This window comes from Trichechus manatus, unplaced genomic scaffold, assembly GCF_000243295.1.
Source record: "Trichechus manatus latirostris isolate Lorelei unplaced genomic scaffold, TriManLat1.0 scaffold00054, whole genome shotgun sequence".
Lineage (NCBI taxonomy): Eukaryota > Metazoa > Chordata > Mammalia > Sirenia > Trichechidae > Trichechus > Trichechus manatus.
The window spans coordinates 4,220,979-4,233,969 of record NW_004443990.1 but is presented as its reverse complement, the minus strand read 5'-3'; the positions used below and the strand labels follow the sequence as shown (position 1 = coordinate 4,233,969).

Here is a 12,991-nt window from a genome sequence, read left to right as displayed (position 1 = left end):
AAAAAAAAAAAGTCGAGAAGGGAGAGGGTTGACATGTTGTGGGGTTGTTAACCAATGTCATAAAACAGTATGTGCACTACTGTTTAATGAGAAACTATTTGTTCTGAAAACCTTCACCTGAAGTACAACTGAAAAAAATAAAAAATAAAAAACAAAGTACAGGTATGGGTTGCTTAACATCTGTACCGGCAGCATCCAGCCACCTATACATGTGTGGCTGCGGCACTCAGGTATCTGAGTGCCAGGATGCCAGGCCCCCATCTTGAGGTCGGAGCCCCACTTCTGCCTGGTTGCTGCACGTGGCCTGGACTCCACCCAGTCTGTGGCGATGGAGGCCCAGGCCCAAACTCCCAACCCCAGTCCCCCTTGGCTTCCGCCACTCGGCGAGTCTAGTCCCCAGATTTTGCCTGGTGTGATCCTATAGGGTGCTGATGGAAAGGTATGCGCCCTGGACGCCCCAGCCCTGGCTTGGGCACCCTCTGTCCCCTTGACCCACACCATCCCCTCCCTGGGCAAGTTCTCACAGGGTGAGCTGACCTTCCCTGCAGGTGGCTTAGCAGAGAAGGCGGCGACAGCCAGGCAGGACCCAGCAGAGCAACCTGAGGCATCAGCAGAGGGAGCTGCCTGGGCTGTATGCTGTACAGCAGCCCCTAGGCCATTGCGCCCGGCAGCCCCCCTGCACCCCATGGACACAGGTGTTCACACAACGTCCAAATCACATACATCCTAATTCACAGAACGTTTCGTGGACATTAAGCAATGTATACCTGTATTTAAAACTTAACGTTTTAATTAGTTATTCTGAGGCCCATCCTCCCCATAGGACTATGAGAATATCTACTTCACCTTTGCATTATCTAAGAAAAAATTCAATGCCTGACATTACGCAGTTAGCTTAATACATTTACTGAATGAGCAGATGAATTATCTGCAGATTTTCCCCCTACAAATATCTCTTCTAGTAAGACACATCCTTTTATGTAGTAAATTATCTATTCTGCTTTCCTCTGGGCTTAATGTCCTAGTAAATCAAATTCAATGGTACAATAAATGCTGTGTTTAGATCAAGTATGTCTGATAGTAAATAATGTTGCAAATACTTTTTTATTAACTCATCCACTCCCTACCACCCCCTCCAAAGAGGTCAATACCCTCCCCCCCGTAATTATACCCTCATCATTCCGTACCTTCTTCAGGGGCAGCTGAAGCACCTTCAGGTAGTGCGGGCTGTAACTCCCCAGTGTCAGAATTATTTTCCAAATCAGTCATTTGCATTCCTTCCAGACGACCTCCTTTAGCACTAGCCCTGAAAGAGGGAGAAAACAACTTGATATTTTTGTATAACTAGCCCGTGATACAACAATCTATATTTTCTTTTTGTCCCAAAACTGAGCACCAAACTAAGCAGCACATATGGAACTGGTGTTTAATACTAATTTTCAATTTTTTACTTTTAAAAAATTCACTAGAAAACTCACAATAGAAAATTATGAAATGGTGGATTGTATCAATATCGATATCCTGGTTGTGAGTTTATGACTACAGGCAGATACAACTATCTCCATAACAAATAAAATACAGAAGTTAGTTTCAGCTTCCACTTGAAAGGAATGTGTATAATCAGGCTAGGTAACAGGAGGGAGACAGTCTCTAGTGATTCTAACACATTTTCACTGCTTAAACTTGAGTGAAAATACAAAACTAAACCACCTGTCCGTTTAGATTTGGTACTTATCCAGACCTTTAAACTGTCAAATTAAATGAACCTCAGGGATGTTAAACTTTCTCTGAATTTAACTGAAAGTTCTTTTCAAAGGCAGAACAATTCCATTGTTTAGATTTAGAAATGTATTTTGATCAGCAAAAGGATATTAACGTCTCACCAAGCACATTCATAGATAATACATTCTAGAATCACTCTCTCCTTTAAACAGACGGAAGTTTAATCGACACGGCTAGGATCTGACTTTAGCTTTCCTGGGAGAGAGATAAAGGTGTTAACTACCACAGACAGCCTTCTAAGAAATTCCAGCTATGGGTTTTGAGGACACTTTCATAAGAGGAGTGATAAAAGGTGAGATACAAGTAGAAGAGCTTTGTTCTATCCAAAATAAATGTAAAGTCCTGTGAGACATAATGAAGCGCAGAATAAATACCTTTGTAAGTGTGGAATAGATGGGGGTAAAGTTCCCCCACCCCAAAACTATCTCAGAAGGCAGAGTTTACACAAGGTTATACACCGTTATCCTAACTTCAGTGAAAATGAGCTCCAACATATTTAAACTGAACATTTGATGATAACTTATTCCGTTTAAAAAAAAAAAAAAGGTTTGATACTTTAAAAGTTACATTTAATAAAACATTCTGTCCATTAAAAAAAAATTAACAAAGAAGGGGAAATTTATTTTGTTCATTCAGGTGTAGTAAAGTTATTACCCCAAGATGACCATTTTCCTCCTTTTCTCAACAGTAGATAAGCCATTGAAAACTGCAACCACAACAGCATCTGAATCCAAAGCTTTACACTGCCGGTCTTCAGTTTTGGGCAGAATATCACCGATACTGCCATGCGTCAAGGGCCGAGGAGAACTGTGCCTGCTCCCAGATTGTGAGCTTCCTGGGGAGCCTTCAGAAAACGAAGGGGGATATTTAGAAAGGAGGCAAATAAACACAAACGTTTTCTCTCAAGTTTCAGCTTTAGAAAAACAGGTTTCATTATACATAACGTTTTTAAACTGCAGAAAAACAATATATACATCTAGACTTTTTGATGCAAAAGATTTAAAATTAAGGGTGCGGAATACACAGTCTAATGACTGAATTTTCTTACTGAGGGATCTGCCCTGTTGTGGATCACGGAACTTTCAAATTGAATTTCAGCATTTTTGTTGTCTTTCAAAGTCTAAAGCTACAAAATAGTATCAATTTCCAAACAGACACCCGCCCACCGTAATTACATTCTAAACTTCCCAAATTTACCTTCAGACAAAGTTTGACAGTCTCCTTTTGAACGAATAATTTCCCCAGAGTCCACTGCTCTTCGAAGTGATAGGCTACCTGCTATACTGGACCGAGCTGGCTTGGGTGAATTACTCTTCTTATTTGTGGCTGCAAAGACATTTAAAAGCATTTATGAATATAATGAAATAGCATGAAACTTACTACCTAGGTAGTCAGAGGTTTACTTTTACCATGCATGGAAGGTGTTCTGGCTACTGTGTCCAAAAATAAATAGGACACTTTGTGGTCCCAGTTGGTTTGTGTTTTATGCTAAAAAGCATTTCTATTTTGTTGCTTGTGGAAAAGAGTCTTAACATAAAAACTAGAAGATTCCATAAGAAAAATTGTACCAGATATGTTCACCAACCTCAGTGCAATTAAACTAAGTATTACCAATAAAACTATAACCCCCAAAACACTTGGAAAATATAAAATATTACTGGATTAAGAACAAAAACAATGCTGACTTAGAAACGAATAAGAATTACAATACTTCAATCAAAAGGTGTGTGGTCAAAGCAGGATTCAGAGGACAAGGTACAGACTTCAAAAATGAATGTATAAAGGGGGAAAAAAAAAAAGACCTAATATGCATTAACTAAAGATAGAATGAGAATAAAAACAAACTAAAAAAAAAAAGAGAGAGATACAGTTAAAGCCAAACAACAAGCTCAGCAAGGTTAAAGGTTACAATACCAATACACAATCATCAATTGTCTTTTTATTCACCAACAATGAACAATCTAAGAATGAAACTAAGACAATTTCATTTGCAATATCATCAAAAAGAATAAAATACTTAGGAATAAGATTAATAAAAGATTAATAAAAGCTGGTGATAGGGAACCCAAGGTTGAGTAAAGATATTGTTGATGTGTTGTGAGATTGTTAACCATTGTCATAGGGCAACATCTGTAGTAACTGTTAAATGAGAAACTATTTTGTTCTGTAAGCCTTCATCTTAAGTGAGAATAACAGCACAATTGGAAGACCGTAGTCAATGTCACTGAACTGTGTATGTAGAAATTTTTGAAATGGTGTATCTTTGGCTATGTGTATTTTCACCAAAAAAAAAAAAACGTTGAGAAGTTAGAGGGTTAATATGTTGCGGGGTTGTTAACCAATGTCATAAAACAACATGTGTACTACTGTTTCATGAGAAACTATAAACAATAAAACATTTAAAAAAAAAGAAGTACAAGACTTTACACTAAAAATTACCAAATACCATGGAAAGAAAATATAGACCTAAATAAATGGAAAGACATCCTGCGTTTATTTACTGGAAAACTTAATACTGTTAAGATGGTAAACCAAAAAACCAAACCCATTGCTGTAGAGTCAATTCCGACTCATAGCGACCCTATAGTACAGAGTAGAACTGCCCCATACGGTTTCCAAGGTAGCAGACTCTCACATCTTTCTCCTGTGGAGTCGCTGGTGAGTTTGAACCGTCAACCTCTCAGTTAGCAGCTGACACTTAACCACTGTGCCACCAGGGCCCCTTTAAAGATGGTAATACTTGCAAAAAATGGTCTACAAATTCAACAAAATTCCTGTTAAAATTCCAACTGTCATTTCTTGCAGAAGTTAATGAGCTGATCCTAACATTCATGTGAAAATACTAGAGAATCAGAATAGTGAAAACAATCTCGAAAAAGAAAGGTAAGTTAGAGGACTCACGTCTGATTTCAAAACTTACTACAAAGCTATAGTAATTAAGACTGTGTGGTACTGGCATAAGGACAGACATACAAATCAATAGAACAGAACTGACAGTCCAGAAATAAAACTATATATTTATGGTCAATTGATTTTCAACAAAAGAACCTAGCCTATTCAATGGGGAAAGAGTAGTCTTTCAACAAATGGTGCTGGGACAACTGGATAGTCACATTTTGCAAAAGAATAAAGTTGGAATCCCACCTGACACCTGACACCATGTACAAAAATTATCTCAAAATGGATCACAGATTTACTGTAGAGTCAAAACTATAAAATGCTTAGAAGAAAACACAGGTGTAAATTTTTGTGACCATGAATCAGGCAATGGTTTCTTAAATGACACCTAAAGCACAAGAAACCTAAATAAACAAACTGGACTTCATCGACATTTAAAACTTTTGTACATGAAAGGACACTGTAAAAATAGCGTGGGGACAGTGTGTGACCTCCTCCAGCCCCATAAGGGGGAAGGAAAACGAAGATCAACAGCCCAAGGCTGACTCCCATTAGGTGGAGGCCAGACGAGCCTCCTCCCTCCGCCATCTTAACTAATTCTGACACCAGCAGTCCCTTGCACAGCGCTCTCTACGTCTCTGCTGGGTTCCAGGAGTCACTGCAATGGCCACACAGAACTCACAGACCATACTCACAATTATGGGGTTTATAAGGGAAGTAACAGTTACAATTTAGGCTCAGGAACACTCAAAGATACAGTTCTTCCATCAGTGCTCGCAGGCATGCCTCTCCCCGTCCCTAGCCCTCTCCCAAAAGGCACTCAGCTTCCTCACTCTACGGTCCAGGAAACCCATCAAGCCATCTCCTGCTGCCAGGTCTCTCCTGCCACCACGTCTCTCCTGCCACTGCTTCTCACCGTCTTTAGGGTTACAGCAAGCTGCTTTCTCTCTGTCTCCTGCTTCCAGGAGCTTCTCAGTGCAGGGATCCCAGGCCCAAAGGACGTGTTCTCTGCTCCTGGCTATTCTTCCCTGGTGGTGGTAGGATCCTCTTCTCTGCTCTGGAACTGGCTCTCTTTTAGGGGAAAACTGACCAATCTCCTTGGAGGGTCACAATTACCTTATCACACAGTCCCGCCCAATCACCTGAGAGGGAGTTACAAGACCATGGCCAGAAAGGCCACACACAAAAGTAATTAATCGCACCGCAGACACTAACAAGAAAGTGAAGACAATCCACAAAATGGGAGAAAATAATTGCAAAATCACAGTATTCAGAACATAAAAAGATCTCTTTCAACTTTATAGTAAAAAAAAAAAAAAAGGATAAATAATCATATTTAAAAATGGGCAAAGGATCTGAATAGGCACTTCTTCAAAGAAGATAACACACAAGGGCCAGTAAGTACATGAAAATATATTCAATATCATTAGCCATCAAAGAAACATCAGTTCTTTAATACTGAAAAGATGTCAATTCCCCAAATTAGTCTTTAAATACAATGCACTTCCAGTCAAAATGTATTCCTGGAAGAGTAAATGTGCAAGAATCATCATAAACATTTTGAAAAAATAACAAAAATGAGGGCAAACCTATTGTACCTAACAAATACTAGGTTGAACAATATCAAACTACCAATTCTATAGGTCAAAAACTGTTGCAAGCCGGCAATTTCACGTTTCAACCTCTATGAACAAGTTCAAAAAGAGATCCATGTTAAATGTGGGAATTTAGTCTGCAGTAAAAGATGCATTTCGTATCATTGGGAAGTGTGAAATGTTCAGAAAATGAGTTTCATAGAACTTAACATCATACACCATCATGTAAAACAAATAGATTAATGACCTAAATATAAAAAATATAAAAAACAAAAGTACCAGAAGAAAATAAAGGTTATTTTTATAATCTTGGATGGAAAAGGCCTTCCAAATAAAAACATAAGAGCCCCAAACCATGAAGACTATAAATAGATCTGTCTAAAATAAAAATTCTAAATTTCTGTGTTTAGTTAAAAACAAACAAACAAAAAACCCCAAAAAATATACACAAGTGACAACACATAGTACATGTAAAATATACAACAAAGAGTTTTTGTAAAAGTCTGTCCAAAAAGCAGTACTTCCTTTGGTTTTAACTTGTCATGTTCTAAACCACTAGGTGAGGTTGAATATCTTTTTATATGTTTATTGTCCACTTCTATTTCTTCTTCTATTACTGGCCTAATTCATAATCTTTGTTCATTTTTCTACTGAACTGTCTTCTTTTCTTACCGATTTTATGAGAATTCTATATAATTTGTAATTATTCCCTCTCCTACCCATCTCTACTGGATCATTCCCCTCAACATATTTAAACATTAATATAGCCCATCTGAAACAATAACACACACAAAACAACCAGATCTCTTTCTTGACTCTACAGCCCCCTCCAGTTACCTCTTCCTTCACTGTCAAACTTCCTGAAGGAGCTGTGCATTCCCACTCCAGTTTCTCATCTCATTCACTCTTCTGCTACACTCGTTCATAAGAATGGTTTTCAAACGGGCCACCTCACCTTCATCTTGACACTTCTCAATGGTATTTAATTCAGGTGACCACTTTACTTTGTGAGAGTATTATTATCCTCTTCTAGTTTTTCTTCTACCTTTTCAATTTCCTTTGCTGACCTCCCTTCCTTTCCTAGACCTTTAAATGTTTAAGACTCCTGAGCCAAAATTTCTTTTCTCCATTTAAACTCCCCTCATACTTGACCTTATTCAGTCCCTGGCTTTAAACAACATCTGATGCTACTGTTTACTTCATTATTTCCCACTGTTTATTTCCAGCTTTGACCTCTCTTTTTCACTTCAGACTGTGTAACATTCACCTGTCTATGAGACATTTCTACATATCTAGCAGACATTTCAAACTTAACATGTTTTAAAAAAAGAATTCCTGAATTCCTGTTCCTATCTCCCCCAAACTCCCACAACCTTATTCTTCTTTGTTTGTTTTGCATCTCAGTAAATGACACCATTAGTTGTTAAGTTGCTTAAACCAAAAACATTAACATCATTCTTAGTTTCTCTCTCTCCCTCAAACTCTATCCAGCCTTTCTCAACCAGGGTTGCAGGAGCTATACTAGTCCTACTGTATATAATGGATTAACTTCTTGCCTATGCACCTATTCTAGAGTAGTACTGGTTATGCACCATCCTTGGGAGGACTAAGGAAATAGTCACACAGTCACGTTCTGTGTTCTCTGGTTCAGATGGGAACCTCAGTCAAGAGAGTACGCTAAACTTGAGCACGTGCATCAACCGACTTTTAACTCCAGGATAAACCACCATACTTCACACAAGCTGTGTTAATAGGCTCCTTACTGGTCTCATAATTCCCACTCTCACCCATTTTCAGACTCATTAAGATACAACAATCAAAGTAATCTCTGTAAAGGGTAAATCAGATCATAAACATTCCACTGATTTTTATCCTTCAAGGACTTCCTCCTAAAATCAGAATAAAATTCAAATTCCTAATCATGGTCTTACAAGGACCTACTTGATCTACACTGTTGTTGTTGTTAGGTGCTGTTGAGTCAGTTCCGACTCACAGCAACCCTATAGGAAAGAGAAAAACTGCCCCTTAGGGTTTTAGCAGCTGAACTCTTAACCATTATGCCACCAGGGCTCCAACTACACGTAGTATATAACTCTCCGACTTCATCTCCTGCTATCCTCCCTTCTCTGCTTTGTTCAGCATATTCAGCCACACTGGTTTTCCTTTGATCCTTCAAACATGCGAAGAAAATCCTGTAGCAGTGACTTTGCATTTTCTGTTTTATTTACCTGGAACACTGCTTCCCCTAGAACTTTGTATGGCTGCCACTTTCCGGTCCTTCAATCTCGGATCAAATGTCTCCTCAGAGAGACTTTCTCTGACTACCCCAACTGAAATAGCATGTTCCTCACCCCCTCCTCCCATCCCACTACTGTTCTTTCTTTCACAGCACTTATTGCCCACTGACATTACCTTTACTTGTTTATATATTTTAATGTCTAACTTACACTAAAAGAATGTAAGATTCATTAGGTTAAAGGTTTTGCTTGTCTTGTTTATTACCTGGCACAGGGTAAGCAATCAAGAAACATTAGCTCTGCCCAGAACTAGATGGTGCCCGGCTACTGCCACCGACCGCTCTGACAGGGACCACAACAGAGGGTCTCAGATAGAACGGGAAAAAAATGTAGAACAAAATTCAAATCACAAAAAAAGACCAGACTTACTGGTCTGACAGAGTCTGGAGGAATCCCAAGACTATGGCCCCTGGACACACCCTGCTAAGTCAGAACTGAAGTCACTCTTGAAATCCACCTTTCAGCCAAAGATTAGACAGGCCTATAAAACAAACATTAACACACGTGAGGAACGTGCTTCTTAGTTCAATCAAGTACACGAGACCAAACGGGCAACACCCGCCCAAAAGCAAAGACGAGAAGGCAGGAAGGGACAGGAAAACTGGACAAATGGACACAGAGAACGCAGGGTGGAAAGGGAAAGGGGGAGAGTGCTGACACATTGCAGGGATTGTAATCAATGTCAAAAAACAATTCATGCATAAATTTTTGAATGAAAAACTAATTTGCAAAGTAAATTTTCACCTAAAACACAATTTAAAAAAAGAAAATGTTAGCTCTTTCTGCTATATAGTAGAAAATATGCAGAACCTGTTTTAGGTGGCAAAAAAGCCTGCATGTATTTGTAGTCTCAATTCATTGAAAGAGAGAAATGATGCTAATAGAAACTTTTTCACTTACAGTTTCGTATGTAACAACTGGCAACTGATGACCTTGCCAGGAGCTCCATTCCCAAATCTTGTAATCTGGCAGAGTTTTCAGTTCCACAGGCAGCTAGAGCTGCCTGGTCAGCAGAAAAAAGGTTTGTCTGCATGTCTCCAGAAGCAGCACTGCTGCTTTTTATTTCTGAAAGTGTATGCTTTCCATCAGTTTTCATACATCGAACTTCAGCCATCTGAGTTTTGAGTCTCTTTAGCATCTTTAAATCAGAGGGAACTCGCCACATCGCCTGCTGCTTCCTTTGATCTTTATCTTTTCGAGAATACGATGCTTCAGAGAGAAAGTGACAAGTCATGTTACTCTAGATTCTGACATGCATGAAATCATTTTGTACCATGAATATGTGCAAATTTGATGTGTAAATAAGGTAAGTGTTTGAGATAGTATCAACAATAAAAGCATGCATTAAACTCCATTAATGAAAATAAAGAGACACGAGTATCTGAACTGTATTCACACCTTCAGGTTAGAATCTGGGTAACATCACAATCAATCACTCAGATCTGAATTACATATTTAACTCTGAAAGATTGAACACTACCCTACTGCCTTGTGCTTTCCTCTATACTTCCTGACTTTTCTCAAGTTTTTACACTGACCTGTTATTACTTTCTAACTAAATAAATGAAATAAAAAAAATCTAGAAGCTAAACATTTAGTTAAATCTGCTGTATATACATTTTTGAAGTGATTCTAATTTCAAAAAGTTGATTTACTGAACTATTGTCCCATGTTCATTTGCCATGAAACATCGTAAAAGAAACATTCCCTGTCACTGAATCTTTGCGGCTACTAAAGCAGGTTTTTTTCTCTCTTCCAGAGGAAACTTGAAATCGTTTTTAATTTCTTCTATCTCTATCCAAATTTACAAAGCAGAGGCAAGGCACAAGCAAGAAAAATATACACTCCTCTTCTATTGTTGGAAGGGAAAAAGAGGTGGATTATTTTGGAAATCAAAGAACACTATGCCTGACTTAAAGCAAAAAAAAAAAAAAAAAAGACAAATTAAAAAAAAACAGGAGACTGAGAGGCACCCTAACGAGACAATGAACAAATCTTTTATTAGCAGGAATGAGAGCTAAACCTGCTTAGACATGCAACAACCTTCTGCCATAGAGAGGATGTACAGTAAAGGGTAGCCACTGCAGTTTGCCCAACAGCCCTTCCACTTCTACCTGGCCTAAAGGACCCAGATTGTGTTCAGGTATTAGGTGGGCAGTAATGTACTCAGAGAAGTTGGGTCCCTCCTTCAGTCCCAAAGGATATGGTCTATGACTGGTCTAACCCCATTCCTCTTTGACAGTGTGTAGGGTGGGCAGGTGACCCGGTTCAAGCCAAAGTCTCTTGGGGCAATTTCCTTGATAGGAAAATGTTATTATGTTTATTTATTCAACAAACACCTATAAAGAGCCTACTATATGTCAGACATTTAAAAAATATTAAGTCATTAATCCTCTCATATCAACCCTATAAGGTAAATACAATTATTATATCCATTTTATAAATGAGGAAACTAAGACACAGAAAGGTTATGTAACATACTCAAGGTAACACAGGTAAATAAGTAGAGGAGCTTGAATTCAAACCTAGGAGTCTGCCTCCATAGTCAGTGACCTTAATATTAATAACTGCTCTTCAGAGTTGCAGGAAGGTCTCTCTTCCATCCAATCTTTTTCTTCCTGCTAGCGATACATTCCTGTGAATTCATGATGCCTGGAGCTGTGGCAGCTATCTTACTGCCATGAGAGAATCACAGGGAGCTCCATCCAGTGCCCTGCTTTCAAGGACCTGATAAACCTGGAATTACCTGCCTCCAGACTTCATAATATGTGTGACACGTGCCTTTATTATTTACTCCACTATTAATAGCATTTTGTTACTCGAAGCAGAAAACATTCCTCACAGAACATGACCAGGGATTTTAGAAACCCAGGGTTTAGTCACAGACCTGTTTAGTCTCAGACTTTCTCTAAGTCCTTTAACTTCAGAGTCAATTTATTTATTCGTAAAATGAAGATAATAATACACACACAACAGGGTTGTGAAGCTCAGAAGATTCAATGTTTATGAAAGCATTCTGAAGAATGTTAGGTACCATGCAAATATAAGATATTGCTATTATTACTCATCAATATAGTTCCCATCCAATCCACTGTCCACCAAGCATCAGAGCAATTTTCTAGAACCCAAATCAGATCACATTACTTCCCTACTTAGAATCCTCATGTGGCATTCCACAGCATTTAGGAAAGTACCTGGCATGGCACACAAGGCCCTACTTTATCTGATTCTACCTTATTTCTCAATCTCTTGGTGGCTTTATCTTCTACCTCCACTGCAGATGTTCCCCAATCTTTTGGAATTACTTGCAGCTGTTTCTGTACACTAGCCATGCTCTATCGCACTTCCATGTTTTTCACATGTCCTGTTCTTTCGCTGTCTCTGCCAAGCCAAACTCATCATATAACCTGAAATGTCCCCTCTTCTCTGGCAATGCCAACTGCCCCCTCCCAAGTTAGTCTTCCTTACCCAAATTTGTATAGTACACAGAGTATGCTTCTACTGCAGCACTTGTCACATTACAGTAGGAAAGGCAGACATGTAGATTGATTATGAGCAACCTAAAGGTGGAGATCAGATCTTACTGATACTAGTATTCCAGGCTGAACGTAGCCTATGGCATAAAATACTCAAAATGTTAGCTAAATAAAATCTTTGGGGCCCTCACCTCCCATCCCACATCTACACAGACTTAAACATAAAAATCTGTATTAACCCAGACGGCTCAGTTTTATTACTAGAAACAGACAAGAATAATTTTTTTTAAAAAATCAAAATACAAAAATATTTAAACAACCAAATAAACAAATCTCCTTGCTCTGATTCTCAGTCAAGGAAAATTTACTGAGCCCCTTCTAAATGCCAGGGACTGTGCTGAGCACTGGGGATACAACAGTGAGCAAGACAACACTCAGTCTTTGCCCCATAAAGCTCACAATGCAGTTGGGAAAAAATGAAAACTAATCAATTTCAGTAGCATGTGATAAGTACAAAGACAGAAAAATGTAAGGAGCTATGGGATTTTATACTAGTAGAACCCAACGGTTTAATGACACCGCACTGAAGGTGAGAGGCCTATCTACAGTTGCTAACTTACAAGGTTAATGAGAATTGAGAGTCTCATCTGTTACACTTCTTTCACTCACATCATTCAGTTATGGCCTTCAAGAATGACAGTTCTCACTTTGGTGAGTAGCGTCTGGGGTCTTAAAAGCCGGTGAGCAGCCATCTAAGACACTCCACTGGTCTCACCCCTTCAGGAGCAAGCGAAAATGAAGAAAACTAAAGACATAAAGGAAAGGTGAGTCCAAAGGACTAACAGACCACAACTACTATGGCCTCCACCAGACTGAGTCCAGTACAACTAGATGGTGCCCAGCTATCACCACTGACTGCTCTGACCAGGATCACAATAGAGGG

The 12,991-nt window shown here is 38.9% G+C and overlaps 1 protein-coding gene across 1 annotated transcript in view; it reads right to left on the bottom strand.

Annotated features, from left to right (window-relative positions):
* Nucleotides 1–12,991, bottom strand: part of TRIM37 (tripartite motif containing 37) — a 120,993-nt gene that overhangs the window by 17,590 nt on the left and 90,412 nt on the right. Inside the window, exons 19-22 of the mRNA XM_023732717.1 lie at nucleotides 9,473–9,781; nucleotides 2,980–3,108; nucleotides 2,437–2,626; nucleotides 1,188–1,306 (exon numbers count right to left, since the gene is read on the bottom strand). Of these exons, the coding sequence (XP_023588485.1) occupies nucleotides 1,188–1,306; nucleotides 2,437–2,626; nucleotides 2,980–3,108; nucleotides 9,473–9,781 (747 nt within the window). The remainder of the gene's footprint in view (nucleotides 1–1,187; nucleotides 1,307–2,436; nucleotides 2,627–2,979; nucleotides 3,109–9,472; nucleotides 9,782–12,991) is intronic.